At 40.8% G+C, this 13,472-nt stretch overlaps 1 protein-coding gene across 1 annotated transcript in view; it reads right to left on the bottom strand.

Annotated features, from left to right (window-relative positions):
* The window catches only part of LOC306882584 (uncharacterized protein), a gene marked incomplete at its 5' end in the record, with an annotated part of 64,156 nt that overhangs the window by 2,888 nt on the left and 47,796 nt on the right, over window positions 1-13,472 (bottom strand). The window contains 7 exons of the mRNA XM_079437302.1: window positions 1,595-1,861; window positions 1,964-2,049; window positions 2,163-2,254; window positions 2,675-2,761; window positions 3,997-4,077; window positions 4,211-4,276; window positions 5,474-7,360. Coding sequence (XP_079293428.1) covers window positions 1,595-1,861; window positions 1,964-2,049; window positions 2,163-2,254; window positions 2,675-2,761; window positions 3,997-4,077; window positions 4,211-4,276; window positions 5,474-7,360 — 2,566 coding nt within the window. The remainder of the gene's footprint in view (window positions 1-1,594; window positions 1,862-1,963; window positions 2,050-2,162; window positions 2,255-2,674; window positions 2,762-3,996; window positions 4,078-4,210; window positions 4,277-5,473; window positions 7,361-13,472) is intronic.

Genomic DNA, 13,472 nt, shown 5'->3' with positions numbered 1-13,472 from the left:
TCAATAAAAAAAAGGATATTTTAAACAGGAATGTCAGGCTTCTGAAAAGTATGGTCATTTCTATGCACTCAATACTTGGTTGGGGCTCCTTTTGCATGAATTACTGCATCAATGCGGCGTGGCATGGAGGCAATCAGCCTTTGGCACTGCTCAGGTGTAATGGAAGCCCAGGTTGCTTTGATAGCAGCCTTCAGGTCATCTGCATTGTTGGGTCTGGTGTCTCTCATCTTCCTCTTGACAATACCCCATAGATTCTCTGTGGGGTTCAGGTCAGGCGAGTTTGCTGGCCAATCAAGCACAGTAACACCATGGTCATTGAACCAGCTTTTGGTACCTTTGGCAGTGTGGGCAGGTGCCAAGTCCTGCTGGAAAATGAAATCAGCATCTCCATAAAGCTTGTCAGCAGAAGGAAGCATGAAGTGCTCTAAAATCTCCTGGTAGATGGCTGTGTTGACTTTGGACTTCAGAAAACACAGTGGACCAACACCAGCAGACGTCACGGCAGCCCAAATCATCACTGACTGTAGAAACTTCACACTGGACTTCAAGCAACATGGATTCTGTGCCTCTCCACTCTTCCTCCAGACTCTGGGACCTTGATTTCCAAATGAAATGCAAAATTTACTTTAATCTGAAAAGAGGACGTTGGACCACTAAGCAACAGTCCAGTTCTTTTTCTCCACAGCCCAGGTAAGATGCTTCTGACGTTGTCTCTGGTTCAGAAGTGGCTTGGTAGCCCTTTTCCTGAAGACGCCTGAGCGTGGTGACTCTTGATGCACTGACTACAGCTTCAGTCCACTCCTTGTGAAGCTCTCCTAAGTGTTTGAATCAGCTTTGCTTGACAGTATTCTCAAGCTTGCGGTCATCCCTGTTGCTTGTGCACCTTTTCCTACCCAATTTCTTCCTTCCAGTCAACTTTGCATTTAATATGCTTTGATACAGCACTCTGTGAACAGCCACACCTTTCAGTAATGACCCTCTGTGACTTACCCTCTTTGTGGAGGGTGTCAATGATTGTCTTCTGGATCATTGCCATCTTCTGGATCATCTAATATTTTGAGATACTGATTTTTGACTTTCTTGAGCTATAAGCTCTATTCATCAAAATTAAAACAAAAAAAAAAACTTTTGAAATGTTTTACTTTACATGTAATGAATCTAAAATATAAAATTTTCATTTTTTAAAATAAGTTACAAGAAGAAAATTACTTTTTCATGATATTCACATTTTTTTAGATATACCTGTATATTAGATAATTTATCAAATTAACTTGTGCTCAACAAGGCTAAATTTATTTTATCAAACAGTAATGAAATATTAATGAAATTATATTAAATAGTATTACAATTTAAAATAACTGCTTTGTATTGTAATATATTTAAAATTCTTATTTGTTGCTGTGATGGAAAAGCTGAATTTTCAGAAGCCTTTAATATATTTTTTTCCCCTATCAGTTTGTTTATATGAATCAAAGCTAAAAAAAAATTAATAAATAAATAACCACAATTTTTTATGGCAAAAAGTATCTGGTTACAGGAAAAACTACCCTTATGTTTCTTAGTTCATTGAACTATATTAGTCACAGTTTCTTACCACAATGACCCGCATCTGAGAACGAGGGGAGCAACAGATCCTGATGCCTTTGGTGGATCTGCAGAGCGTCACTGGTGTGAACTATGATCTCTTTGGTTCGGCCTGAAGCGTGCTGACTCTGTGCTAAAACGGTGGTGGTGACATAATTTCTCATGGAGCAGTGACATTTATCTCCACACTGACAGCCGGTGATAGCAGGAGAATGTCTAGGGAGCGTCGCTGAAGACCCATGACATGTTGATCTATTCACTACAGAATCACGAGACGCTGTAGACATAAGAGGATTTTGTGTGAATATGACTGTGGTCATATAATGCAACACTGAAAACTTGTTAACAACAGACAGACAGATAGTTAATGGTATAATACCAGTGTGTGCTTGTATTCTGAGGATCCATTTCTTCATCATAAATCGGGATGATGCACTGAGGAGATACTCAGATCCATCCCGCAACCTGAGAGAAAAGTGAAGTCCTTCAACTGAATATGTGGTGAAAATAATTTAAACAACTACTTCCATCTCTAACTAAGACAAACATGAGACGCCCTTTAGTTGTTCGTCATTTACCTCAAGCAGAAGCAGTTGGGTTTTTTGGTGTACTCTGGCGATGGTTCACACACCGCTCCAATTAGATTTAGAGGAAGGTTGGTCACACAGCTCTATGTGGTACAAATATAGAGTCATTTTGGCTAAACTCATCCCCTTAGATGCTAAGCATAATTCAAGTCAAGTCACCTTTATTTATATAGCGCTTTTAACAATGTAAATTGTGTCAAAGCAACTGCACAATATCAAAAAAGGAAAATAGTGTGTCAATAATGTAAAATTAAAAGCTTAAAAAAAGATTTTCAGTAAAAGGCATTTCATTATTGAATTCAGTGATGTCATCATCCAGCTCAGTTCAGTTTAAATAGTGTCTTTGCAGTCAGGTCGACGATATTGCTGGAAATTGTGATTAAATTCAATCACAATTTAATCACAGTTCAACCTTGCAATGTAACTAATGATGTCGGTTTGCAATAAAGGAACAAAGTTTTCTACTTGGTTGCAAAGCCAGAACATGAAGTCTTCAAGTTTACCTTGATTGTATCTTTCCTGTCCTGATAGAAACATATTGTTTGTTTGTATAGCACAGCATGATAGGAGTTCCACGCCCTGCATGGTGCCTGAAATGGTAAAATTATTTTATTGGTTACATTAAGAAATGCACCAACCGAAATGCAACCTAATTTGACATCTACCACAATAGCCTACATGAGACACAAAATGCTTATTTGTTGTTGTTGGGGTCAAGGAAATACAGTTGGGCAAAAAAGTATTTAGTCAGCCACCAATTGTGAAAGTTCTCCCAATTAAAAAGATGAGAGAGGCCTGTAATTTTCATCATAGGTACACTTTAACTATGAGAGAGAGAATGGGGGGAAAGAATCCAGGAAATCACATTGTCTGATTTTTAAAGAATTTATTTGCAAATTATGGTGGAAAATAAGTTTTTTGTCAATAACAAAAGTTTATCTCAATACTTTGTTATATACCCTTTGTTGGTAATGACAGAGGTCAAACGTTTTCTGTAAGTCTTCACACACTGTTGCTGGTATTTTGGCCCATTCCTCCATGCAGATCTCCTCTACAGCAGTGATGTTTTGGGGTTGTCGCTGGGCAACACAGACTTTCAACTCCCTCCAAAGAGTTTCTATGGGTTTGAGATCTGGAGACTGGCTAGGCCACTCCAGGACCTTGAAATGCTTCTTACGAAGCCAGTCCTTCGTTGCCCGGGCGGTGTGTTTGGGATCATTGTCATGCTGAAAGACCAAGCCACGTTTCATCTTCAATGCCCTTGCTGATGGAAGGAGGTTTTCACTCAAAATCTCACGATACATGGCCCCATTCATTCTTTCCTTTACACGGATCAGTCGTCCTGGTCCCTTTGCAGAAAAGCATGTCTGGCACTGCAGGATTTGAGTCCCTGGCGGCGTAGTGTGTTACTGATGGTAGCCTTTGTTACTTTGGTCCCAGGTCTCTGCAGGTCATTCACTAGGTCCCCCCGTGTGGTTCTGGGATTTTTGCTCACCGTTCTTGTGATCATTTTGACCCCACGGGTAACGAGTGGAGGACAGAGGAGCCTCTTAAAGAAGAAGTTACAGGTCTGTGAGAGCCAGAAATCTTGCTTGTTTGTAGGTGACCAAATACTTATTTTACCGAGGAATTTACCAATTAATTCATTAAAAATCCTACAATGTGATTTCCTGGATTCTTTCCCCCCATTCTGTCTCTCATAGTTGAAGTGTACCTATGATGAAACTTACAGGCCTCTCTCATCTTTTTAAGTGGGAGAACTTGCACAATTGGTGGCTGACTAAATACTTTTTTGCCCAACTGTATCTGTAATTGTGATATTTACCTTCTTTCCACCCAGTTGTAGTTTGTGTTTCCTCTCCAGTGTACCTTCCATAGATGGCAGTTCCAGTTCTTGTCTTCCACTCTGAAAAACAACGGTCAAAGATTAGAATTAGCAACCTTGATATGATGATACACAATAATTATTTCTCGATATTCTGAATAACTCTTAAGCACTCTCTGTTCTTGTATATGGTCTGCAGTTATACTTTGGGTACCTGGAGATCATTGTCACTGGTCCCATCCAATCCCATATGAACAGACAGGATGCTCATGGATTGGTCCTGTGGAGAGAAAACACGTATCAATGCATTTATTACATGAAAAAAAACAGATTACACGTGCACTAATCAGAACTACAATAATGGGCAAAATGATATGAGATATGCTGGCCACAACTTAATTTGAGGGTAAAGATTTCCAAATAAAACCAGCAATCGTCCTTGGAAGTTCCTACTTCAGCTGTTTAATACAAATGTATCAGTGAAAAGCATTTTTGCTCCCACAGAGAACGATGGGAAATGTAAGGCATCCACCATGATTTTGTCCTTGACAAGCTTCTAAATAAGAAAGTCAAGGCTTTCGAATCCTCCTACTGCTAAATAAAACTCTGTGGTGGCTCTCATGAGCACTCATCTCATAAATATCATTCTGACATGTTCAAGGCAGCACAAGTCAACTACTTTAACCAGGGGTGTCCAATCATGGTCCTGGAGGGCCAAAGTCTTGCAGAGTTTAGCTCCAACTTGGCCCAACACACCTCGCCGGAAGTTTCTAGTACACCTAGTAAAACCTAGTATGCCTAGTAAAACCTTGATTTGCTAGTTCAGGTGTGTTTAATTGGGGCTGGAGCTAAACTCTACAGGACAGTGGCCCTCTAGGAGTAGGACTTAAACCACAAGGCCACCGTCCTGCAGAGTTTAGCTTTGACTTGCCTCAACACACCTGCCTGGAAGTTTCTAGTAATCGTGAAGACCTTGAAGTCCTTGGTTCAGGTGTGAACCAAGGAACCTCTACAGGACATTGGCCTTCCAAGAGCAGGACTTAAACCAGAGGGTGTCCAAACTCAGTCCTGGAAGGCCACCGTCCTGTAGAGTTTAGCTTCAACTTGCCTCAACACACCTGCCTGGAAGTTTCTAGTATGCCTAATAAGACCTTGATTTGCTAGTTCAGGTGTGTTTAACTGGGGTTGTAGCTAAACTCTCCAGGACAGTGGCCCTGCAGGAGTAGGGTTGGACACCCCTGACTAAAACGGTCCTAAACAACATCTATGGTTTACATTTACATTACATTTACATTTATGCATTTAGAAGACGCTTTTATCCAAAGCGACTTACATTGCATTCAAGTTACAGTTTTTACATTTTATCAGCTCTTGCTTTCCCTGGGAATCGCACCCATGACCTTGGCGTTGCTAGCGCCATGCTCTACTATTTGAGCTACAGGAAAGCCTAAAAAGACTGCCAATTTATTGACCTCACCTTCAGTAAACCTGTTCCCTCCTCCTCCTCTCTATAATGGTAGATATACTTTTGCTGGTCCTCTATTTCAGGTAGTTTCACCATATCTGAAGCCGTTTCATTAACAGCCACTTGTTTGTAAACCTCTTCCTGCTGAGTAAACGCAGCCCAAGACCTTCTGTCCCCTTTATCCAGAATTTGCCTTTCTTCTCTTGGGTTGTGCTGCTTCCCAGAACCCACCATAGTCTGGACAGATGGTGACAGTCTGAACTCCGCCACAAGAAGGTTTGGTGCAGAGGCCGTGACCAACTTTCTGAAGAGCACTGCTTGTTCTTTGAGTGAGGGTTCCCTGTGTTGGTCTGGAGAAAATGTGGCCTGGTAGCCATTATACATGATGTCAGAGTTTAGACTCTCTCGGTAGCTGTTGGTGTGATTCCAGATGTCCTCCAGCTCTTCCTCTTCCTGCTCAAACTGTTGATGGTCAGGATGAACTGGATCATCAATGTCGATAGATAAGGTAATGCTCTTGTCCTTGGAGAACTCGAAGTTCTTGTTGGACACTCCTGCATCCAGGGACTGTACCTTCCCAATGGTCCTCTTGGGCACTGGACAATCTGAGGAGTCTTTGTACAGACCCTCAGCACATAACTTGAAGCTTCCAGAGCTGGAGTGACCAGAGTCCACTGAGTCCTCTCTTCTATTGGCTCTGAAGTTCAACACCACATGAGATGCATGGCTGGGACTTAACTGTTGAGTGTTGGAGGTCTTCGCTGGCCTATGGAACATGTGTCCATTAAGATTGTGAACCAAGGTATGGACACTCGGACATACATGAATCTCTGCTGTAGTTGAGTTGTGGTTAGCTATCCCTTGGATTGCATCTTCTGGAGGACTAATATAGTGGTTCTCCTTGTTCTCGAGTTGAGTCATATTTGCGTTACAACTAACAACCTCTTCTTTGGGCACTATACTGATCCCAGATAGATATTTCTGTTGGATATTGGTCAGATCACTGAGTGATAAAGTATGATTCTCCTCAAATGAGATGTCTTCAAAAACTGGAGAAGGTGGAGGAGGAAATTCATCTTCAGTAAATGAAACCGTGTCAATGCTGATCTTTTTCGAGTCTTTACAATCAATATTGAGGGTTACTTCACCTGGGTAAATTTGTTTGGTCTCTTCTTTTTGCGTTGGAGGTGAGCGGACTGTTTTAAAGGTGCTCAGAGCTGTCAGACGATCAACCTGAAAGTCCTGGTGATGAGAGTCTGTCTTCTTTTGCTCAGGATGGCCAATTGTGATGACATCTTGAATGCTAGGGATAAGGCTCATATCCTTGGGCAGGTCGAAGCTCAACACAGAACCCAAGGACAGAAATCTGCAGTGGTTCTTTACATGTTCTTTGGTGGCAACCTCTAAGGTGCTGTGAACTGGAGATCCAACCTCTCCAGAACATTCTGCATCTATGTCTTTCACTAAAGGGTTCTTTATGTAGTCCAAGGCCTGAGTCTCATCGCTGTTTGGTTTCCTTGCATTTTTCCGCTTCTTCCTTTCCTTCTGGGGCCAAGTATGTGTATCGTATGTCACCGGTTCACGTACAGGAGGCAAATCAGCCTCCTCTGACAGATCCTCTCCCATGATCTTCTGAATGGTGTGTCTACGGTCATCTTTCTTCTTCACCTTCTTGCTCTTCCTCTTCAGGCTGCTAAAGATTGAGATGTTGCTATTCTTTGGCAGGAGGTTGTTGGCCTGCTGAAGAGTGTCTTCGATGGAGGAGGTGCAAGGGGAGGAGAGAGCATACAGGGAGGTCCTGGGAGAGGAGGAGGAGGGCCTTGGAGCATTGTCTTGGGGAAGCGGCATACTCTCATACACTGCCGTGTTATTTTCCATAACATGCAAGTAAGTACTTACCTAAAACACAAGGAAACGATAGTTTTAGAGGGTTATTACTTTTTTCTTCCATGCATAAAGTGGATAGCATGCATAAGTGTCACAATTCAACACAAAGATCACTCTTCAAAGATATATCATGCTAATTATCTGATGTGCAGTGCTCCTAAAAAGCATTTGGATGGTTAGGTCGCACATTAAAATTAATGAATGTCATTGCATTGCAAAACAAAATATCAAATTTAGTGGCATCTGCAAACTGTTGCTGTCATTTTTTTCTCAGTTTTTCTCAAAAACACACAGGTGTAGTTCATCACATTAACTAATCAACATGTTTCACAACCACAAAGTGTCTTAATTTTGGACCTTGTAAGTGTGCTTGTGCTATCTTTATAACAAATGTGACTTGGTTTGGTATTTTGTTATCTTATGCAATGACATTCATATTTAAGTGTGGCTTAAGTGTCCAAATACTTTTTATGGCCAGTGTAATTCACAACTCAAACACTGAAAAATGATTATTTGTATAACCATTTATTAAAATAAGTGTTTTAGTATCTGAACACAGCACTTCTTTGTGTGTCTGGCTCAAGCGAAGCATTCCTAAGCAAAAACACAGACACATGTTGCTTCACGTTTGTTACTGATGAATGATAACATCGCTCTGCAATGATAAAAACATTTAAAATGCTGAAACATCTTTTCCTTCACTGCTTATGTTAAGCAGCTGGAATTCACATTTGTTATGGGAAAAAATAAACAATTCTTACTTTCTGTGAAGCAAAATTCTGCAAAACTTGCCAATACACCGCTAGTATGTTGTGAAAGTTTTTCCAGGGCATTGCTATGTCGTCGCTACATACTATTTGGTTAGCAACGTTATAAGTGGTTTTTAGTGTATTGCTCTGCTTTTACTAAGGTGTTCTGGATCGTTGCCAGGGCATTACTATGCAGTTGCTAAGATGTTATGGCTAGTCGTCAAGATGTCACTAAGCAGTTGGTGAGGTTCTGAGTTTTATAGTGCGTTGCTACATTAGTACTAAGTTGCTCTAGGTGTTTGCTAAAGTTTTTCTATGCTTTTGCTAAGGTGTTCTGGATACTTGGCAAGGCTATGGGATCTCTAAGCTGTTCCAGGTGGTTGCCAGGGTGTTGCTACAGGATTCTGGGTAGTTGCCAGTAGGGCTGTGCGATATGATGATATATGTTGGATGGACGAAATAAAAAGTCCATCGTTTCATATTATGCTCTATCGTTTATTTCGTGGTGACGCAAATTACATGGTTTACGGTAATACTTTTTCATAATTTGGATGACTGCGATCTTTACACGCCACCACGGGGCGTGAAGGGGAGACAGAACCAGGTGGAGAACAACCAGAACAAAATGAGGAGCTTGTTCCTAAACGAGGGACTATATCTGTAGCATAGACACGCGTTTTTAAGCACTGCAGATTTAAGGTCTTAAGAGAGAGCAAACAGCTGAAAAAGAAAACGCATATGTAACAGTATATTGGATCCGGACTTCGGTCTTAAAGGGGAAGCAGTCTAAAAATTCTTCCTGTCTGCCGTTCATATTAAAGGTGCCATAGAATGGAAAACTGCATTTACCTTGGCATAGTTGAATAATAACAGTTCTGTACATGGAAATGACATACCATGAGCCTCAGACACCTTTGTTTCCTCCTTATGTAAATCTCGTGAATAAATAGACCACTGAAAAATAGGCGAATCAGAACATAACACCGACTGTGACGTAACAGTCGGGATCACTAATAGTTACGCCCCCAACATTTGCATATACCCACCCATGTTCTAGGCCAGCCGCCAAAGCATCAGCAGTTCTGGAGGTATTGTGAAGAAACAAGCGAGGACAACAGTGAAAATGGCAGATCATGGAAATAAATGTTATGTTCCAGGCTGTGCAGGGGATGTGAAGTGCAGGGATGGGTTGGTGTCTGTATTCAGAAAGACACGGAGAGCAAATAACGCGTTCTAATGAAATAACGCGAGCCACTAAAGGGACATGGTTAGCTCGTTGCTAGCAGTAGCCGTTACATTACAGTACATAAGATTTCACTTACCACATAAACAGAGTAATGAGAGATGACTGAGGATGATGGCGAATGATTTACAGATCCTGAGCACCACTGACAAGCATCCGATCTTGTAAAATGTGTGGTAAGTAATATAATATAATCCATAATATAAACCGAGTCTGTGTGATCGCGAATCTCGAAAGTGAAAGTAAAATGCGATCGTGCGTTTAAAAACAGTTTCAATGCCCAGCATATTAATAGCGGCTTCCTGATGCCCGCATTTTATTTACAATATAATTACCCAACGATATAACTGCACAAGAAAGTATTGAAATATATATTTTCCCTGTGTTTCCTTCCTGTGAGCTACTGAAATGAGCCGCCAATCAGAGCAGAGCTCAACATTATTATTCATGACCCTTCCAAATAAGCCAATAACAGACCGTTTCATTCTGGGGAGAAATCCTAGGGTTGTAAATGGACATGTAAAACTGTTTCTAAATTAAATAGATTCTAAATTGAATAGGCAGCCAGTGGAGGGCCCTCAGTATAGGGGTGATGTGATCATATTTGCGACTATTTTGAATAAATCTAGCAGCAGCGTTTTGAACCAACTGTAGGCGAGTAATTTGTGATTTTGAAATACCGTAATATAGTGAGTTGCAGTAATCTAAACGTGAGGTAATAAAGGCGTGGACAACAGTCTCTAACATTGTGGCATTTAAAAAGGGTTTGATTTTAGACAGCAAGCGTAGTTGATAAAAACTGGAACCAATTACAGAAGAGATGCGTTTATCCAATTTTAATGACTCATCGAGATGGACACACAGAATTCACACCCGAGAAGATCTGGAGGCTGATAAGCTGCCCAGATCTAGGCTGATAGCCTGAGAATGATCAGTAGGACTAAAAACAATCACCTCAGTTTTATCTTCATTTAATGTTAAAAACATTTTGAGCAAGCCAGATTCTGACCTCTTCTAAGCACCTTATTAAAGTACAAAGTGCTGAAGGATAATTTTTCTTAAAAGGTAAATAGATCTGGTTGTCATCAGCGTAGAAATGAAAAGACACCCCATGCTTTCTTAGAATGGAACCCAAAGGAAGCATGTACAGGGAAAAAAGGGAGGGCACCAATATCGAGCCTTGAGGGAGGCCACAGGTGAGATGAGCAATGGAGGAAGAGAAGTTACCTACTTTGACAAAAAAAATTCTGTCGGATAAAAATGACCGAAACCACTTAAGAACCGTACCTTTTAGGCCCACGTCTAACTCTAATGTGGATATCATAATAGAGTGGTCCACAGTTTCAAACGCTACTGATAGACCTAAAAGAACCAGGACCACAGAATCACCAGAGTCGGTAGCTAAAAGAATATCATTTAGTACTCTGAGAAGGGCCGTTGTGTTTCTGTGCTGTGAGCAGATTTAAAACCAGATTGAAAAATTTCAGTAATACAGATATGATTCAGTAAAGCAGAAAATCAGATCTCAATATCAGAAACGGCAAACCCATGAGAGAGTACAAGATCCAAATATGGTCCTGAACGTGAGTGGAGTCCTTTATCCACTGAACCAAACTAAGAGTGTCAATAAGATTGAGAAACTCCTTTGATAACAAGTTTGACTGACAGCATACATGGATGTTAAAATCGCCTACTAATAAAAAGTGGTCGTACTTTATGGCAATATTGCCTATAAATTCAGTAAACTGCTGTATGAAGTCCTTTGCTGAATGAGGGGGACGGTAAAACACCCCTAATAAAACAGGACTGTTCCAGTCAAGATGGAGAAGTTGAACTTCAAAACTGGTAACCACATCCACTGAAACAGACTGACAGCGTTCAAGAAAGGAGTCTTTTAAAATAGTTACTAGTCCACCCCCTTTCCTATTCAGGCGGGGAGAATTAAAAAAGGTGCAGTCAGCCGGAACCAATTCGGAGAGTTAAATCACCAACCTTGGTCCAGGATTCAGTGATGAACACAAAATCCAGACAATGCGTAGTGAAGAAATCGTTTAGCAGAAGGGACTTATTCACCAGAGATCGAGCGTTGATTAGAGCCATTTTTGGTGGTGGAATCACCTCCGGAGAAAGCGATGCTCTGCTCAGCGAGCGCAGGTTACCGGGAGTCACTCCGTTGCGCCGGCGACAGAGGCCGATCCGAGGAAGGCCATCCAAGGAGACAGGGGAAAGCGACAGGGGGAGAATAAGTTGAAGCCACCGACAAGGCAAATCCAGCGGCCGCCAGGCAACAGGACCGCGGCACGACGACTCGTGGGAAAGACCAGAAGCCCGCCCGAAGGTGTGCCTTCAGTTTCACGATAAGTCCTCCCCGACACCTGCGTTTCCTCCTCCGCTTTCTCCGCGAAGTGCTGAGAGGCCCCCGGCGGATACACACCGGAATATCCATTAAGAGGTTCCCGTGCATTTGATTAAAAACGCGTTCCATGTCCTGCTTAAAACTGTCCATAAATGAGGCACGAATATCCAGTAGTGATTGTCGATCATAAGTAAAAAGTGCGCCGCATTTTGAAAACCAGACAGACGTCCACAAACCCATAAAAAGGAGCAGCAGACGGCATGCCAAAGACACAGGCGCCATCTTGAATCAACTTTAGCATTTCAGATAGATAGATAGATATAATTAACACAATGAAGACTAATTAATTTACACAATGTATGTAGCATTTCTTATTTATTATAGTTTTTTTGTACTATTGCTTGCAATTAGTTTCTTATCCTTATTTCATCACTGTTTATTTATCTTCAGTGAGCTTGTGGGGTTTTTTCGTCTCTTTTCAGGCTTGTATTAGTTTGATATTGACATTGGTGACAAGGATTGTGAAAATTCTATGGTATCAAAGATTTTAATATCATAAAACCCTTTATAAAAAAAAAAAAAAAAAAAAAAAAAAAACTATATTGTGATATATATCATTATCGTGATATAAAATTTGTCATTTCGTGATATGAGATTTTGGCCATATCGCCCACCCCTAGTTGCCAGGCCATATTATATGGTTGTGTTCTAATTGGTTTTTAGTGTGTTGCTATGCTACTCTGAAAATGATATAGGTGATTGCTAGGGCGTTGCTATGCTATTGCTAAGGTGTTGTGGACAGTTCTCAGGGCGTTACTATGCAGTTGTTAAGCTATTCTGAATTGTTTTTAGTGTGTTGCTATGTGATTGCTAAGGTGTTCTAGATTGCCAGGAAGTTGCTATGCTGTTATGATCATGTTCTGAATAGTTGTCAGGGTGTTACTATGCAGTTGCTAATGTTTTGTGATTGATGTTCTAGATGGTGTGCTATGGTGAGTGGTTGCTTACATCAAAAAGCCACACCAAACCTTAGCAAACATCACTAATAATGCAAAAACATTAGGTTTACATGAGAACAACATGAACAAAAGAACACTAGCATGACTGCACAAGCACACTTGATTTTTTTTTTAAACTCTGGGCTTAATAAGAATCATCTGCTCTTAAACATGTCGTCATACACAGCTGTAATGGCTTGACCTTTCACCCCATGACTAATCTTGTGCTGCTCTAGCAGCCCCAGACCATAAATCACACAGGGCAGTCAAGAGGGCCTTCTAGAAAGTTCACAACAAATTCTCCAGCGCTCCTGCTGGGAGCCATTTCAAATCTCAGCGATCATGGGAAGCGAAGGATGAGGTCATATCTCAGCACCGCACTGCTGTCAGTTTAGTTTGAGTGAGTTTACATCAGCCTTAAAGAGAGCTTACGTAGTGAAAAACCCCACTGCATGCATCTTATCATCTCTTATCATCTGCTTCCTTTGTCATTGTCTTTCTCTGTCCATGCATATCTGATTAAAACAACCGATTTGCAGCAAATCTTTAGATCTAATAAAAACCTCTGCTGGTTTCTGACTCATTTGTCATGGTGGAGCAAGAGTTTAAAGAGTAAAAAGTATTTTTTTCTCCATTTGGCTCAGTCTAATTAATTTAAATTAAAATTAAATTTAATGAATATAAGCCATTAGTCGACTAATCACGTTTATATCAATTTAATTAGTTAAATAATAGGCTTTAACATATAGTCTATTCCATGCTCAAGATGCAAAGATGA

Source organism: Barbus barbus, assembly GCF_936440315.1.
Source record: "Barbus barbus genome assembly, chromosome: 16".
NCBI classification, from domain to species: domain Eukaryota; kingdom Metazoa; phylum Chordata; class Actinopteri; order Cypriniformes; family Cyprinidae; genus Barbus; species Barbus barbus.
The sequence above is the reverse complement of the archived record's forward strand: the minus strand, read 5'-3'. Positions and strand labels throughout refer to the sequence as shown.